General features: G+C 35.7%; 1 protein-coding gene across 2 annotated transcripts; it reads right to left on the reverse strand.

Moving 5' to 3' along the window:
* Positions 1-2,513: 2,513 nt before the first annotated feature.
* LOC108329507 (ATPase 8, plasma membrane-type) lies at positions 2,514-12,832 on the reverse strand. 2 transcript variants are annotated; one of them, XM_052871498.1, is made up of 14 exons: positions 12,767-12,832; positions 12,451-12,669; positions 12,222-12,359; positions 5,985-6,299; positions 5,572-5,898; positions 5,343-5,462; positions 5,110-5,232; positions 4,890-4,994; positions 4,452-4,761; positions 3,737-4,251; positions 3,479-3,652; positions 3,148-3,330; positions 2,906-3,066; positions 2,514-2,752 (listed from the first exon to the last, which is right to left on the reverse strand). In XM_052871498.1, exons 1-14 carry the CDS (start codon positions 12,815-12,817, stop codon positions 2,656-2,658), a joined length of 2,838 nt encoding a protein of 945 aa, XP_052727458.1. In that variant the 5' UTR covers positions 12,818-12,832; the 3' UTR covers positions 2,514-2,655. The 2 variants fall into 2 exon arrangements, with proteins under 2 accessions (XP_052727458.1, XP_052727457.1); XM_052871497.1 differs by having other exon boundaries at positions 3,479-4,251.
* Positions 12,833-15,831: the final 2,999 nt, after the last annotated feature.

Consider the following 15,831-nt stretch of genomic DNA (forward strand, 5'->3'; position numbering starts at 1 on the left):
AATCACGTGATCATAAGGTGTCAGGAAGAGCAGAGGAGAGAGAAAAGAAGCGTAGCCACGAGAGTTAACACCGTTACTACCAACTTAACGGACAGGACTAAAGTCATACACTTTTCATAATATAGGGACCTAATGTCTTCATTTTTAAAACCGGGTATTAAATGGAAATTCAGCTATTAACACGGGAGCGAAGTAGGTATTTAAGCCTTTTATTTAATAATTTATTTCAAAATTTAATTTTCTTCAACCTTATTTGTAGTTTCAATAAAATGAATTACATATCATCCACACATCCATTTAGATAAAAATTTAAATTTTTAAGACATTTTAAAACTATTTTTTGTTAGTGTGTTATGTTTTTATATATTTTTTAATATTAAAATTAATTATAATCTAATCTCCAAGTTTTTGAGAATATCTAATATTCTAAAGTCATAAAATAAAATTAAAGATTAGAACACCTATAATATTTTTAAGTCAGATTTACATGTATACTAATGATAGAATGGTTATTATTAGACTGCAAAATCATATAATTTATAATTGAAGCCGAAGTTATATCTACAAAAAAAAATTAATAAAACAATCCATATTTCTAAGATGTTTGTCTTATTTTAGTTAAATATTTGCTGATCTAGATAAATGTATATATTTTAGTTTAGCACTATTTTTTTCTTTCACTCATACCAAATCCAAACAAACCATAAATGCAGAAAGCCTAGGACAACAATACTGAATCTTTTTACAAAATTATTAATAAAAGACAAAATTATCTTTACAGAATGAAAAATTATGTTTAAATATCGTCTTAAGAAAACCTAAGGATAACAAAACCTAATTCTTTAGGTGAACTCCTACACCACACATACATACCGTGTCTTCCCTCTATGCAATTAAGATTTTCGTCCTTTTGGGTTAACCAAAAACAGCTGTTAACCGAATTATAACAGTAATATTTTTTTATCGGCCAAAAATAATATTTTTGTTATTATTTTTAAGTTGTTTGTGATATTTTAAAACTTCTTGTCAATATTATGTTGTTTGTATTGAGAGATAATTCATTAACTTTTCTAGTCCATATAATTAAATTTCTAAGATTGTTTTCAATTCCTAACATTTTAAATTGTACACGTTATATACAATTTTATTTAAATAAATATTTTTGTATTTATATTATCAAATTAAAAAAAAAAACTCATTTCTTTAATTAGTATCTTTTTAAATATTTTTCACGTTATTAGTTTTATTATAATAAGACACATGTGTGATTCTTATTTTTAGAATATATGACTTTTTATTGCTATTTCAGATTTTAGAATGATATTTTTATGATTAAACTTTTTTTTTCTAAACTTTTTTCTTAAGATTTCTTACACATTTTACCAAAAATGTATTTTAAAATATGTAGGGGAAAGTAAATTTGTCCTAAAATATTTATTTAAATATAAAATCGGAGTCCATGTATAGTAATAACAAAGTCTTAATTACTTTTTTTTTAAATGTATTTCTACAATTAACTAAAAAAACATCTGATTCATTTAATTTTCTTAACTGAACGTTGGTTCAATTTAAAATAACATTATACAACAGTATATGCATTGTCCTTTACAAGTTTTAAATTTAATTATGAATTTAAATATTTATTGGTTATGAATTGGAAAAATAGTTATCTCAGGGTAAGATAATAATTTCATTTTTTATTTATTGTTAATAGAATCAAGTTTTGTTACTTGATGATTTAACTAACAATTTAGTAAATTATTTACTCGAACATGTAACTAATACATTGTTATTTGCTTTTATTTAATAATTTTTTTTAAATATAATTTTCTTCGACTTTATTTTTGAGTTTAAATCAAATGAATTATATAGATTGGCTTAGTTTGTTTATTTGTCTCACAAATAAATGTAATCACACATCCATTTAGATAAAAATATAATTTTTAAGACATTTAAAATTATTTTTTGTTAGTGTGGATGATTTTTTTTTAAAATTAATTATAATCTAATCTCTAAGACTTTGAGAATATAAAATGCTATAAGACATAAAGTAAAATTAAAGGTTGGAATACCTCTAATATTTTTAAATAAGTTTTACGACATTACAAATGATACTAGAATGGTAGTTATTAGACTACAAAATCATATATATAATTCATAATTGAAGTGAAAGTTATATCTAAAATAAATCAATAACACAATCTTTATTTATAATATGTCCATGATTCATTAGTTAAATATTTTCCATTTTAAACAAATGTAAATATTCTTAAAATTCAAGATCTTGAAATAAATAATCTTCTCACTTTCGTCTTTAAAAAATGTTTTATTTATAATCTTATAATCTTTTATTTCATCTGTTTTTAACGGATAAAATTGGAAAAATACAATAACTATTATTTCAATTTTCGAAAACGAATAGGAGTAAAAGACACTTTAATACTCGCAAAACTTGTAATAATATTTGTTTTATTATTTTATTAGAATAAAAAAAAATTCAACATATGCTTCCGTGCATATTAGTCAAGTCTCAACAGTAGAAGAGAGCGAGCATACAAACACAATATACATGGTGAAAATATAAACCCAATTTGGTTATATGCTCTAAGAAGCTTTGATCCCAATTTCATCCATTTTTTGTTTCTTAAGATTGTTTTATAGAGTGTAGTGTTGTTGAATGGTATCAATATCAATACCCTTCAACTTCATCACAGATTCAACATGTCCCTTCAGTGTGTGGAGCTCCTTCAACCTGCAAATTTTGACACTTATTAAGCATAGCCATATTACACTACACTATGTATGTATATATGTTGAAATTCAGCAAAAAGAGGCTATGTGATTTTTCTAGTACATGACTACAGAATCATTGACATTCATGCATTGAGTTTGGGAGGAACTGAACCTGGCAGCCTCAGCACGTCTTCTAGCTTGCTCTGCTATTTCAGACTGCTCGTGGTTGACCTTGGTTTCTCCTACTTGGAGACCATGAAGTGTGCGCTGATTCATGGCCCATTGAGCTTCCCTTTCTCCCTTTCCGTAGTCTTTCTTTGTAGTGAAAGCAGTCTGCACCAACACAAGCATTGGAATGAAGTGACAAGTTTGTAAAAAGCAAGTTTGGTCATTTAAGAATGTTTCTGGCTAGACCTTGTTCTCAAGCATGTTGTCCCAAGCCTTGCCCGACAGTCCCAACCGGATGAGGAACTTGAGGATGTCAAGAGGAATGTAGGTAACAATGCTGAAGACCCATATTGCTCCTGCCCATCCCCAACCAACTCCATTGATTCTAGCAAAGTCCCAGTGTGCATACACAGCAATCACAGTGGCCACCTGATTCACCAGTTCTCAGGTCAGAAATAATTATTTATATAACTTTTAGCTAAATGCATTATGATGGAACTACTTTTTTCTTATTTCTTGGTTGATGATTGGTTTCCTTGTTTATTAGACAGCATGTTTTCAGAAAGTTGTAACTTACCAATTGAGCAGCAAAGAAGGCTGTGATAAGCAAAATTCCAGGGAGTTCAACATAAGACCAACTCCTTGACCTGGTGACGAAGATGAGTGCTTGGCTAATGATACTCACTTGAAGGTAGAGGGCTGAGTTAAGCTGCTCCTCACTGTCTGCAATTGGCTTAACACCAAAGGTTCTCTGAAGGGAAAAAACATCATGGTATGTCATGTCAGAGTTATATGTGATAAGTTGTCTATTGTTTGAATAGTGAATAGCACTTACGGTGAAGAAATCGGTGTCATGAACCAAAAAGAAAAAGACAACAGTGATGATGGCCATGTAAGCTCCAAGAACAATACCAGTGGCGAATATTTCTTTCAGCTTCCATGAATCGGGAAGAGGAGAAGGCTTCACCCTATCCTTGGAGATTGTCATGATGGTTCCATCGTTCAAGATGGCGATGACGAGGACCATGAAAGGGGAGAAGTCGAACTTCCATATTAGAGCAACGAGCATGAATCCAAACACAATACGGATGGTGATGGAAACAGCGTAGATTGTGTAATTCTTCATTCTCTGGAAGATGGCTCTGCTGGTCAAAACAGCACTCACGATCACACTGAGTCCGGGCTCGGTCAGGACAATGTCTGAGGCACTTCTCGCTGCATCAGTGGCATCGGCAACGGCAATACCAATGTCTGCCTTCTTCAGCGCTGGGGCATCATTCACACCATCTCCAGTCATTCCACAAATATGCTTTCTATCTTGCAACCTCTTCACAATCTCATACTTGTGCTCTGCATGAAACAAGAAAATCAATTTGTTGTTGCTTTGAGTTATCTTGTTTACTTTTATTATTTAATTAGAATATACTCATGCAATCATACAACAACAAACATAGATTGTCATATAGACAAATCTAAAAGGATTATGCTTTAAACTCTTTGTTATTATGTAGGTTTTGTTAGATTAACATGAACTAGGTTGATGTCATTACCGGGGAAGACTCCGGCAAATCCATCAGCCTTCTCAATGAGTTCATCAATTGGGATTGATGCAATGGTTGGGTCCTTGCAGTCACCAAGAAGAGAGGATGAAGGGTACATGTTGGTGCCCATTCCAAGCCTGCGACCAGTTTCTTTTCCAATGGCAAGTTGATCACCAGTGATCATCTTAACATTGACTCCAAGGTCAAGAGCACGTCGAATAGTCTCAGCACTATCGTGCCTTGGAGGGTCAAAGAGGGGCAAGAGACCCAAGAACTCCCAGGGGTCTCCTTCATTCTCCTTGCTCTTTTCCGAAACAGTCTGAAAACCATGTGCAAGAGTTTTGTTAAGGGAATTTCCTAGTGGTTGTGTCAAGTGATCATTTTCCTTTCCTCATTTTGGTTTTTAACAGTAAATTCATGACATGAAATATTATACACTTTATTCACCTGGCGTGAAACACCCAATGAACGCAGACCACGGTTAGCATACTCATCAATGACTTTATGGGCCTTTTTCAAAATCTCTCCCTTGAGTCCACAGAGCTCAATAATCTGACATACATAAATTTGGTTAGTCAAATATCAGTAGGTTCATATATGTTATCTTTTATAAGAAAAATTATTTCATGATAATGATGCATAAGAAAAGTAATGGTGAATCCCTCACTTGCTCAGGAGCACCCTTGCTGCTTCTGTGCCAATTGCCTTGGGCATCAATGTAAGTGATAGCTGTGCGCTTGTCCACAGGATTGAAGGGCAAAAAATGCACCTCATCGATTCCTGCTCTTGCCTGAGATGCCACAAAAGATAGCATTGACAATGATAAGCCAATCTACATGATTTATGTTAACACAGTACTAATGTTCATAAAAGAACATCAATTTGAAACTTAATAAGCACCTCCTTGGGATCACTCAGCATTCCAACGATTGAAGCATCAATGGCATCCTGATTTTCAGTCCTGGAAGCCCTGGCAGCATACAAGACAAGGGTATCCTTGTCCATGCCAGTGGGGAACACCTACATTCACAAGCAACCTTAATTAACACAAATTGGAAGTCTTTGGTGCAAATGCAAGGATTCATTATCACATTTTAGGAAAACAAAAGTGTTCACATTGGTCATTCACCTCAATCAAGTTCTTATCCACAGTGAGCTTGTTAAGAGTGAGGGTTCCGGTCTTGTCACTGCAGAGAACATCCATGCCAGCCATCTCTTCAATGGCTGTCATCCTCTTGGTGATGGCTCCTTGCTGAGACAAACGGTGAGACCCAATGGCCATGGTGACAGACAAGACAGTTGGCATGGCAATTGGGATACCTCCAATGAGAAGAACCAACAAATTATCAATGCCCTCTCTGTAAGACCTTTGCTGGATGGGATACATCACAATAATCTCAATCAACATTCCCAGAGCAATTGAGCAGATACAGAAGTTTCCAATGGCAGTCAACACCTGGTAGAAGCCAATCCAATATTCAAACATTATTCCAAAGTTGTCAAACAAAAAAATCAATTAAGAAATATAAAGAAAAGACGTACCTTCTGGAAGTGACCAACATTGTTGGTGCTGTCCACAAGATGTGCAGCCTTGCCAAAGAAGGTGTGAACACCGGTGGCAATGACAACAGCTTCTATTTCACCTTGTTTGCAGGTGGAACCAGAGAAGACCTCACTACCAGGATTCTTGGTGACGGGCAAGGACTCACCAGTGAGGGCAGACTGATCAATCTTAAGGGGATCTCCCTCCAAAAGACGGGCATCAGCTGGGACAATATCTCCCAACTTGATGCTGATCAAATCTCCTGGCACCAAAATTGCAGCTTCCTCCTCGCTCCATTTTCCATCCCTCAACACCTGTGTACAAAATGGCTCCTTCCTTTTAGTTTGTTAATGTGAAATTTATATGTGAGTTGTCATAGTACCACGACAAATCTAAAGATTTTGCTAATTGAACGAAATTGGACACACCAAGAGAGAAAGAGTGAGATTTTCAATGATTGTTCCAAAATCCTTAATTCTTTAGAATAAAATGAATTGTTTTAATGAAGAAAGTAAAAGAAATTTGAATGTCTCCTCCCTTTGCCCTCTCTTTCGTTCACAAGATCTCTACTCTCTCCATGTCTCTGTGAGCTCTCTCTTCCCCTCTGTAGTCCTTGTTCTCTCTTCATTTTCTTTCTTTTTATTGGAGCTTTTTGGATTCAAGTAATTCATGTCAAGTTCATTTACCAGTTTTGTAACATATATTCCAATATTAGTTTAGTTTTTTGTCATCTGTTTCTCATTTGCCTACTACCCATTTTGATGAAATGTTTGAGTTAACGACCTGTGATGCCACATATTACACATAACATTTGCTATTGTTGGGAAACAGCGGTACTTGTTCCCTCCTCTGTGAACCCCAAAATGGGCACTATGCGGAAGCGTAAAAATGAAAGCGTAGGAAAAGAGAAAATTAACACTGGAAATTTTAACGTGGAAAATCCTCTCGGAAAAAACCACGGGACCTAGTCCAGAAAATTATCTCCACTATGAAAGTAGGATTACAGTGTTTCTCTCACTCTCTGAGGATCTCTCAATAAATCTCACCCTCTCGGATGGTATACAAGACTCTCCCTGTATCACACACTCACAAAATAGACTCTCTCTATTTTTTTTTCTCTCTCACTCAATCGTGGCTTCACTTCTGAATTTGGTGGCTTTTCTTCTTTCTGTTCGTTGCATCTTTTGCTGCTTGGTTTGCCTTCATTTATAATAAATGAAGGAAGGAGAAGAAAACAAGAAACATGCTGAAGATGTGCACTCATTACCGTGAAACAAGGAGGAATGGGACTCATTTTCTCCCACTTTCGGTGGAGGAGAAAAACATTGACCCCTAAAGTATGGTGGATGGGTCCCAATCTTTGTTTTATTCCAACAAAACTCCCCCATAAAACAAACAAATGGGGCTTCCATCCCGTCTTCGTATCTTGACTTAGTTGGAAGGTACCACGACACCAGCACCTTGACAACAATCTTCAACCTTCTTGGTTGGTATTGACTTAGTCATCATGTCAGACCAATTCAAGTCTGTATGGATTTTCTCTATCTTCAATTTCTTCTCATCCAGCGCTTCTCGTATCCAGTGATACCGCACGTCGATATGCTTCGAGCGTGAATGGAACATGGGGTTCTTGGTTAGATGAATGGTACTTTGATTATCACAATTCACCACATAATCATCTTGATCATGTCCTAATTCACTTAGGAAATTCTTCATCCATAGCATCTCTTTAGAGGCTTCAGTCACTGCTACATACTCTGCTTCAGCGGTGGACAATGTCACACATTTCTGTAGTTTTGACTGCCAAGAAACAGCTCCCCCTGCAAAAGTAATCAGATAACCTGATGTTGACTTCCTTGAATCGACATCTCCAGCCATGTCTGAGTCTGAATATCCGATTAGCTTTAGATCTCCATTGCCAAAACACAAGCTTCTTTTGGCAGATCCTCTTAGATACCTCAGTATCCACTTAACAGCTTCCCAATGCTCCTTTCCTGGATTCGACAGGAATCTGCTCACAACTCCTACAGCATAGCCAATATCTGGCCTTGTACAAACCATTGCATACATAAGGCTACCCACGGCAGAAGAGTAGGGTACCTTGTTCATTTCTTCCTTTTCTTCTTTATTCTTTGGACATTGAGACTTACTGAGTTTGAAATGTCCAGCGATTGGAACACGAGCAGGTTTGGCATTGTGCATGTTGAACCTTTTGAGAATCTTCTCAATGTAATCTTCTTGAGATATCCATAGCATTCTTCTAGAACGATCTCTGGAGATTTTCATTCCAAGTATCTTCTTTACTGCACCCAGGTCTTTCATGGCAAAAGACTTGCTCAATGCCTTCTTGAGAGCAGCTATTTTAATTTTGTCCTTCCCTACAATCAACATATCATCAACATACAAGAGAAGTATGATGGACTCACCATTTTCATAATGCTTCACAAACACGCAATGGTCTGCGGAGGTCTTCTTGAAATTATGTTGGATCATGAAGGAATCAAATTTCTTGTACCATTGTCTTGGAGCTTGCTTCAGACCATAGAGGCTTTTCTTCAGACGACACACCAAGTGTTCTTTGCCTGGTTCTTCAAAACCCTCTGGTTGCTTCATGTAAATTTCTTCTTCTAAGTCTCCATGTAAGAATGCTGTTTTGACGTCCAGTTGTTCAATCTCCAAGTCTAGTGTTGCTGCCAGACCGAGAATCGCTCTAATGGATGTCATCTTCACTACTGGTGAGAATATTTCATCAAAGTCTATTCCTTTCTTCTGGTTGCACCCCTTCACGACAATTCGTGCTTTGTACCTTGGGCTTGGGTTGTTCTCTTCATTCTTGAGCTTGAACACCCATTTGTTCTGCAATGCTCTCCTTTCTTTTGGTAATTCTACCAAATCATAAGTCTGATTTTCCTTTAAGGATTGCATCTCTTCTTCCATGGCTTGCAACCATTTGCCTTTGTCTTTCGTCTCCATTGCTTCTACAAAGCTTTGAGGTTCACCTTCATCAGTAAAATTAACATATTCATCTGAAAAATACCTTCTTGACGGTTGCTTCTGTCTTGTTGATCGTCTCAATTGGGGTTCTTGCGGAGCATCCTCAATTGGTTGATCTTCTTCCGTCAGATTAGGTTGATCAGGTTCTTCAGCCATTTCATCAAGTTGTAACTCCTGAACTGTCTCAGCTTGTCGAGTCTCTCCCCCTAAGTTTTTCATGACAATAGGGCTTTGATCTCTTATCACCTTAAATGTTGGTTTCTCCACTTTCTTGATGTCTTGGATCTTCTGATCTTCAAAGAACACCACATCTCTGCTTCGAACAATCTTTCTGTTTGCAGGATCCCATAATCTGAAACCAAATTCATCTCTTGGAGAACCAAGGTATATGCACTCTTTCGCCTTAGCATCGAGCTTTGCTCTTTCATCTTTCGGAATGTGAACTGATGCCTTACATCCGAAGACTCTCAAGTTGCGATATGAGGCCTTTTTACCAGACCATACTTCTTCTGGGATCTTACCATTCAATGGTCTTGATGGTGATAAGTTGATCAATTGAGTTGCTGTTAGCACTGCCTCCCCCCAGAATGTCTTGGGAAGTTTTGCGTGAGACAACATGCTTCTGACCTTCTCGGCAATCGTTCTGTTGAATCTTTCAGCCACACCGTTCATTTGAGGTGTTTTGGGAGGTACTTTCTCATGTCTGATCCCATGAGTCTTGCAATAGTGCTCGAATGGACCTCTGTACTCTCCACCATTATCACTTCTCAAGCATTTCAACTTTCTACCAGTTTCACGTTCAACAGAGGCGTGAAACTCCTTGAAGATTCGTAGAACTTCGTCTTTTCTTTTCAATGGATAGACCCACAATCTTCTAGAGTGGTCATCAATGAAGGTAACAAAATATTGAGCACCACCAAGGGACCTTTCGGATGTTGAACAGACATCTGAATACACAAGATCCAAAATATGCTCTTTTCTTCTTCCATTTTCAGATCTACGGAAGGACACTCTACGCTGCTTACCTGCTAGGCAGTCTTCACATAATTCAAGTGGTTGTCCTTTTATACTTTGGAGATGATCTTTTGCGAGGATCTCTAATCCCTTCTCGCTCATGTGGCCTAGTCTTTTATGCCACAACTCCTTACTTTCTTCTTGAGCAACATTCGTCTCTCCTTTGTATATTTTTCCTTGCATGCAGTACAAGGAGCCTTCCTTCTTGCCTCGAGCAACAATCATGCTTCCTTGACAGAGTTTCCATCTTCCATCGCTGAATTGATTGTTCATTCCAGCATCATCTAGCTTACCGACTGAGATAAGGTTTAGACGTATCTCTGGTACATGTCTTACCTCCTTCAGCACAAGTTTGTTTCCATTTTGTGTCGTCAAAGTCACTTCTCCTATGCCCACAATTTTGCTTGTGACATGATTACCCATCTTCACTGTTCCAAAGTCTCCTTTTTGATAGGATGAGAAGAATCCCTCATGAGGAGTAACATGGAAAGATGCTCCGGTATCTACTATCCAAGTGCAGTCATCAAAAGCAATATTTAGATAGTTTACCTCAGTGATAAGGAACACATTCTCATCATTTGATACCACCGCTGTTGTAGTCTTTTCCTCCAACTTCTTTTTGGGATCTACCACATCAGGGTGTACAGTTCCATTCTTCTGATCTCTTTTCAGGAATCTACATTCTTGCTTCTTGTGACCATCTTTTCCACAATAGAAGCATGTTAAACCTTTGGAACGAGACTTGAATCTTCCTCGTGACTTTTCACGTTTTCCTTTGTTTCTGTGTTCACTCCTTCCTCTATTCTCAACAACGTTGGCTTCTGAGTGACTACTCATTCCTCTTTCTTTCCTTCTGGACTCTTCATTCAGCAAACTGTCTGTAATGTTATCCAGTTTGAGTTTTCCATCTGGTGTTGAGTTACTGAGAGTGACCACCAATGTGTCCCAACTCTCCGGTAGAGAACTAAGGAGTAGAAGAGCTTGTAACTCGTCATCAATCTTCATATCCGCCTTCATTAATTGATTCACAATACCTTTGAAGGTGTTGAGATGCTCGATCATATTTTGGTCGTCAGTGTACTCCAACTTTACGAGTCGTCTGACAAGGTGAGCTTTATTTCTGGGAGTCTTCTTTTGAATCAAAGATTCAAGCTTTGTCCATAACTCATACGCATCGGTATAAGTCGATACATGCTCAAACAAGCTTTTGTCGATGTATTTCCGAATCATAGCCACTGTTTTACGATTCAGAATCTCCCAATCTTTTTCGGCCTTCCCTTCTGGAATTTCCGGATTTGTGATCGGTTCATACAAATCCTTGCAGTATAGATGGTCTTCCATCATCGGCTTCCAGTAGGAGTAATTATCCGCAGTTAACTTGAACATGTCTCCTTCCATCTTGAATTTCACAGGATTCTGACTTTTTCGAACCGGTAGCTCTGATACCACTGTTGGGAAACAGCGGTACTTGTTCCCTCCTCTGTGAACCCCAAAATGGGCACTATGCGGAAGCGTAAAAATGAAAGCGTAGGAAAAGAGAAAATTAACACTGGAAATTTTAACGTGGAAAATCCTCTCGGAAAAAACCACGGGACCTAGTCCAGAAAATTATCTCCACTATGAAAGTAGGATTACAGTGTTTCTCTCACTCTCTGAGGATCTCTCAATAAATCTCACCCTCTCGGATGGTATACAAGACTCTCCCTGTATCACACACTCACAAAATAGACTCTCTCTATTTTTTTTTCTCTCTCACTCAATCGTGGCTTCACTTCTGAATTTGGTGGCTTTTCTTCTTTCTGTTCGTTGCATCTTTTGCTGCTTGGTTTGCCTTCATTTATAATAAATGAAGGAAGGAGAAGAAAACAAGAAACATGCTGAAGATGTGCACTCATTACCGTGAAACAAGGAGGAATGGGACTCATTTTCTCCCACTTTCGGTGGAGGAGAAAAACATTGACCCCTAAAGTATGGTGGATGGGTCCCAATCTTTGTTTTATTCCAACAGCTATTGACCCTCTTGTGACCATGAAAGTTGAGAAACTTGAAGCAGTTTTCAGGGAAACCTTTTAAGGATAATTCAGAATTTCTCAGTTTATAGATGAACTCTGTGCATTGAAAATGAACCAACAAATGCTGTCACCTTTGTTTTGGGTGTAAGGGTAATATAGAATTATGAGTTTATAGATAAACTCTGTGCATGAAAATTACTGAAGAAATGGTGTCACCTTTGTTTTGGGTGCAAGACCAGCCATTAAAGCAGCTGCAGCATTGCCTGCGTTGTTCTCCTCAATGAAACTAATGGTTGAATTGATGAGCAGCAACACGACAATACCAAGGAAGTCTTGCCAATCCGGTGGCTTGCCCTGAGGAATTCACAAGCTCTTGTTAAAGAAAGAAAGTACCAAAAATGAAGACAAGAACACAGAGAAAAAGACAGAAAAGATTTGTGATTACCCCTCCATTGGCCAATGCAATGGCCATGACAGCAGCAGCCTCCATGACCCATGAAAGTGGATTCCACATAAAACCCAAGAACTTAAGAAATTTGCTATCTGTTTTCTCCTCTAGCTTGTTGGGACCAAATATTTGAAGTCTCTTTTCTCCTTCAGCAGATGTGAGACCCTCTTTGGTACATTTCAGTTGCTTGAAAACCTCTTCAACAGGAATGTGTTCCTGCATGCACACACACATACACAAAAGTCATCTCACAGAAAAGGATAATGTCTGAGATTCAAAGCAACACAAGATGATCACTGTTTTTGTTTCTTACAAGATCCACATTCTCGTTTTTGAGGTCTTCAAACGAAATGTCGGAGGCCATGTTGTAAAAATGAACGTGTCCCTTTCCTACCTAATTAATGTTTTTTTAATTATTTGTTTAGGTTTAATGGTTTATTATCTGCTCTAATCTAGGAGCTCCTAGAGCCCACTCCCTTTAGGCCAGGAATACCATGCCAAAAGGGTGTAAAAATGAGAAGAAAACTATTCTGGAAAGGGACAGTTATGTTGTACAAGGTTTTCCCAGGCTTTATAGTGATGAACTTTGCGACAAAGTACACAATGCATGTTTGTTTTGGTGCGGTACTTCTGTTTTCCACCACAAACTTCCTATTCTTTCGGAATGTTTGTCGGATGTGAAATGCATATATTTGCATGCAAACTGACCACTTGAGTTTCTTTGTTACAATATCAGTTTTTTTTTTTGTTTTATTAATGTTTTATTCTGAGTCTAATTTGGGACTAGCCATTGAATTAATGATTTTCACTTAAGAACGTCATTTTATAACTTATTTAATTTTAAATCTCTTGAAATAATATGATTATAATCAATCATCACACTTCTTTAAAAATTTTAAAACTTCATCACAGTTTATCTGTTTTGAAACTTAAAATTTTATCACTGTTTTATCTTAAAAAAATTATTCTAAAAATTTAAAGAAAAATTTAAGTTATCTTATCTTGTAAGTCCTGCACTATTTCTGGACGTCTAATATTAACCAACCATCGAAAATAACTTTTTTTATAGACATTGAAGTTACATTGTTATGGCGTTTCGTCCCTGTATATGAAAAATAAAGTGTTTTCACCCCTCCACATGAAAAAATAAATAAAATTGAAAATAGGATATAACTTCTTATACTGCACTAAAATGTCAAGGAGTGGATATTCGCTTTTAATCTTTTGTAATAATAATAATTTAATTTTACTCAAACTAAAATACTTTCAATTCACAATTTTATTTGAATAAGCAATTTAATTTTATTAAATTTTTATTTAGGAGTATTTCAATTACAATTAAATATAAAAAATGTAGTAGTATTAAATCATATTTAATAAATTAAAAATATCGTCAATATTAATTGAAATTACTTATTTTTAGCAACATTTGAGAAGTTTTTTTTAATCCATGCTGATTAAGACTTCTTATATTGTTATTTTTTTTCTGATTTAACCACAATTATTTCAATCCGTAGAATCAAAATACTTTTTGTTATAATTGATAAAAAAGAAAATCTCATTAATATCAATAAAAATTAGCTTTATATATTTTAACAGAAATTTTAATCAAGATTACCGAAAAACCAAATTTATATTGATAAAAATTAACTTCGATCAACATAAAAAAAACAAAATAGCATTAAAAAACAACCATAATTTAACACCAATAAAACAAATTACAAAATGATGAAGTATTAGTTTGTACATACAACTAGTTGAATGGAATGCATCTATCAATTCTAAATAGGATGACAACAAGCTCAAGAAATTTGAGTGATAAATTAGTATATCAATATTCTACATATTTTTGTTTTACACATTAAGATTTTGAAAATCGTTACTTTTGTCTCTATGTAGTTTGATTTTATTAAAAATTACTCGTAAAAATTAAGAAAATTACGAGAGAAAAATTATGAGTGGCTTGAGAAATTGATTAAAAAAGTAATTGCATTAATAAAAAAGGACTTTATTGTTAATTGAAAAACAAATCTACAAAGAGATAGAAATTGGACTAAATAGCTTGGCTAGTAAAAAGGCAGTTTAATAGTTTTTAAAAAACTGGTCCTCTAAACTTATAAATAGTTTTGTTTACGCTTTAAATCAAATAATTCAGTTAAAGTTCCCATTGAAAAATGTTACAACTGTTGCCACTGAAATGTCAAAATTAAATTTTGCTCGTTTTTCATGCAAGCTGAGAGTGTTCTATAAAATTATGTATAGCAACGATGGCTAAGCAAGGGGAGCAATCACGTAGTAATTTCTTCCATTAAGAAATTAGTCCTTCATTCTAATGATTTCTTGATCACCCCTAACCCAACGTTAGTTCCAACATTAAAACGTAACGAACAAAACTTGACGTTGTCACTTAAACAACACATGCTTTAACTAGTTGGAATTGGAACACGATCACTTTATCTGCTCAACGAAAATATAAGGTTCCCAATGTCATTCTTCGTTCTTGACCGGTTCACTCTCTAAGGAAAACATGATGCATTGGAGTTGGTTTTTAATGTAGAACTTTTTTAACAGGAATGCACTTCGTAGACAGAATTCAAGTTCCAATAGTTTCCTAACATCAAAACAGTATTGTTAACATTCTACAATAACGTTCATATATTATACTGTTCTAAAACTTGAAACAAAAAATATATATTAAAAATCTAGATTATAACAATTCCTGATATTCAGACTTGGTTTCCATCATCTGCTGGGAAACCCACGTCCACCTGATGGAAGCAACTTTAGCTTCCATCCCTTTCCTTTTGGTAAAAATGTATCCTGATTTTCAAGTGCATCCCAACAAATTTCCACCTATCAGTGTCCATAAAATATAAAAACACTTTATTCCTGTCATCACCAACTCTCCTCGAATGACTGTATTTCTTCAACAATCACACACAATGGTTTCTATAGGATAAGCCGCTTGACACTTAGCCATAGAACAAGGCAATCCCTAATGTATTATTCCAAACCATCTATCTAGTGATTTCGATTCAACCACGCAGTTTGCTTTCACAATAAAAAAAACATGGATATATAACGCTCATATACTATTAAAGAAAGACAAAACTATATATATATATATATATATATATATATATATATATATATATATAGTAGCAGGCGTCGTATCATGACTTTCACAGTAACACCCTAGATTCGGTCATTGTGCCATACTATGTAATCCAACCATTTTTTGATGTTTTTCCTTAGGTAATTGAGGTATTAACCCTTCACTACACAACTAAGCTGACCCCGGCATCAAGCATATTCCAAGATTTTCACGAAACAGGGTACGAGGTTTTCATCAATCATTTGAATAGCGAGGAGGAGAGA

The sequence above is a fragment of the Vigna angularis genome, chromosome 1 (assembly GCF_016808095.1).
Source record: "Vigna angularis cultivar LongXiaoDou No.4 chromosome 1, ASM1680809v1, whole genome shotgun sequence".
Lineage (NCBI taxonomy): Eukaryota > Viridiplantae > Streptophyta > Magnoliopsida > Fabales > Fabaceae > Vigna > Vigna angularis.

Coding starts and splice junctions, on each gene's coding strand:
- LOC108329507 (XM_052871497.1), bottom strand. CDS start 12,817: ATGGCCTCCGACATTTCGTTTGAAGACCTCAAAAACGAGAATGTGGAT. Junction 12,360..12,450: donor TTGCATTGGCCAATGGAGGG/GTAATCACAAAT, acceptor TGAATTCCTCAG/GGCAAGCCACCGGATTGGCA. Junction 4,995..5,109: donor GCAAGGGTGCTCCTGAGCAA/GTGAGGGATTCA, acceptor TATGTATGTCAG/ATTATTGAGCTCTGTGGACT.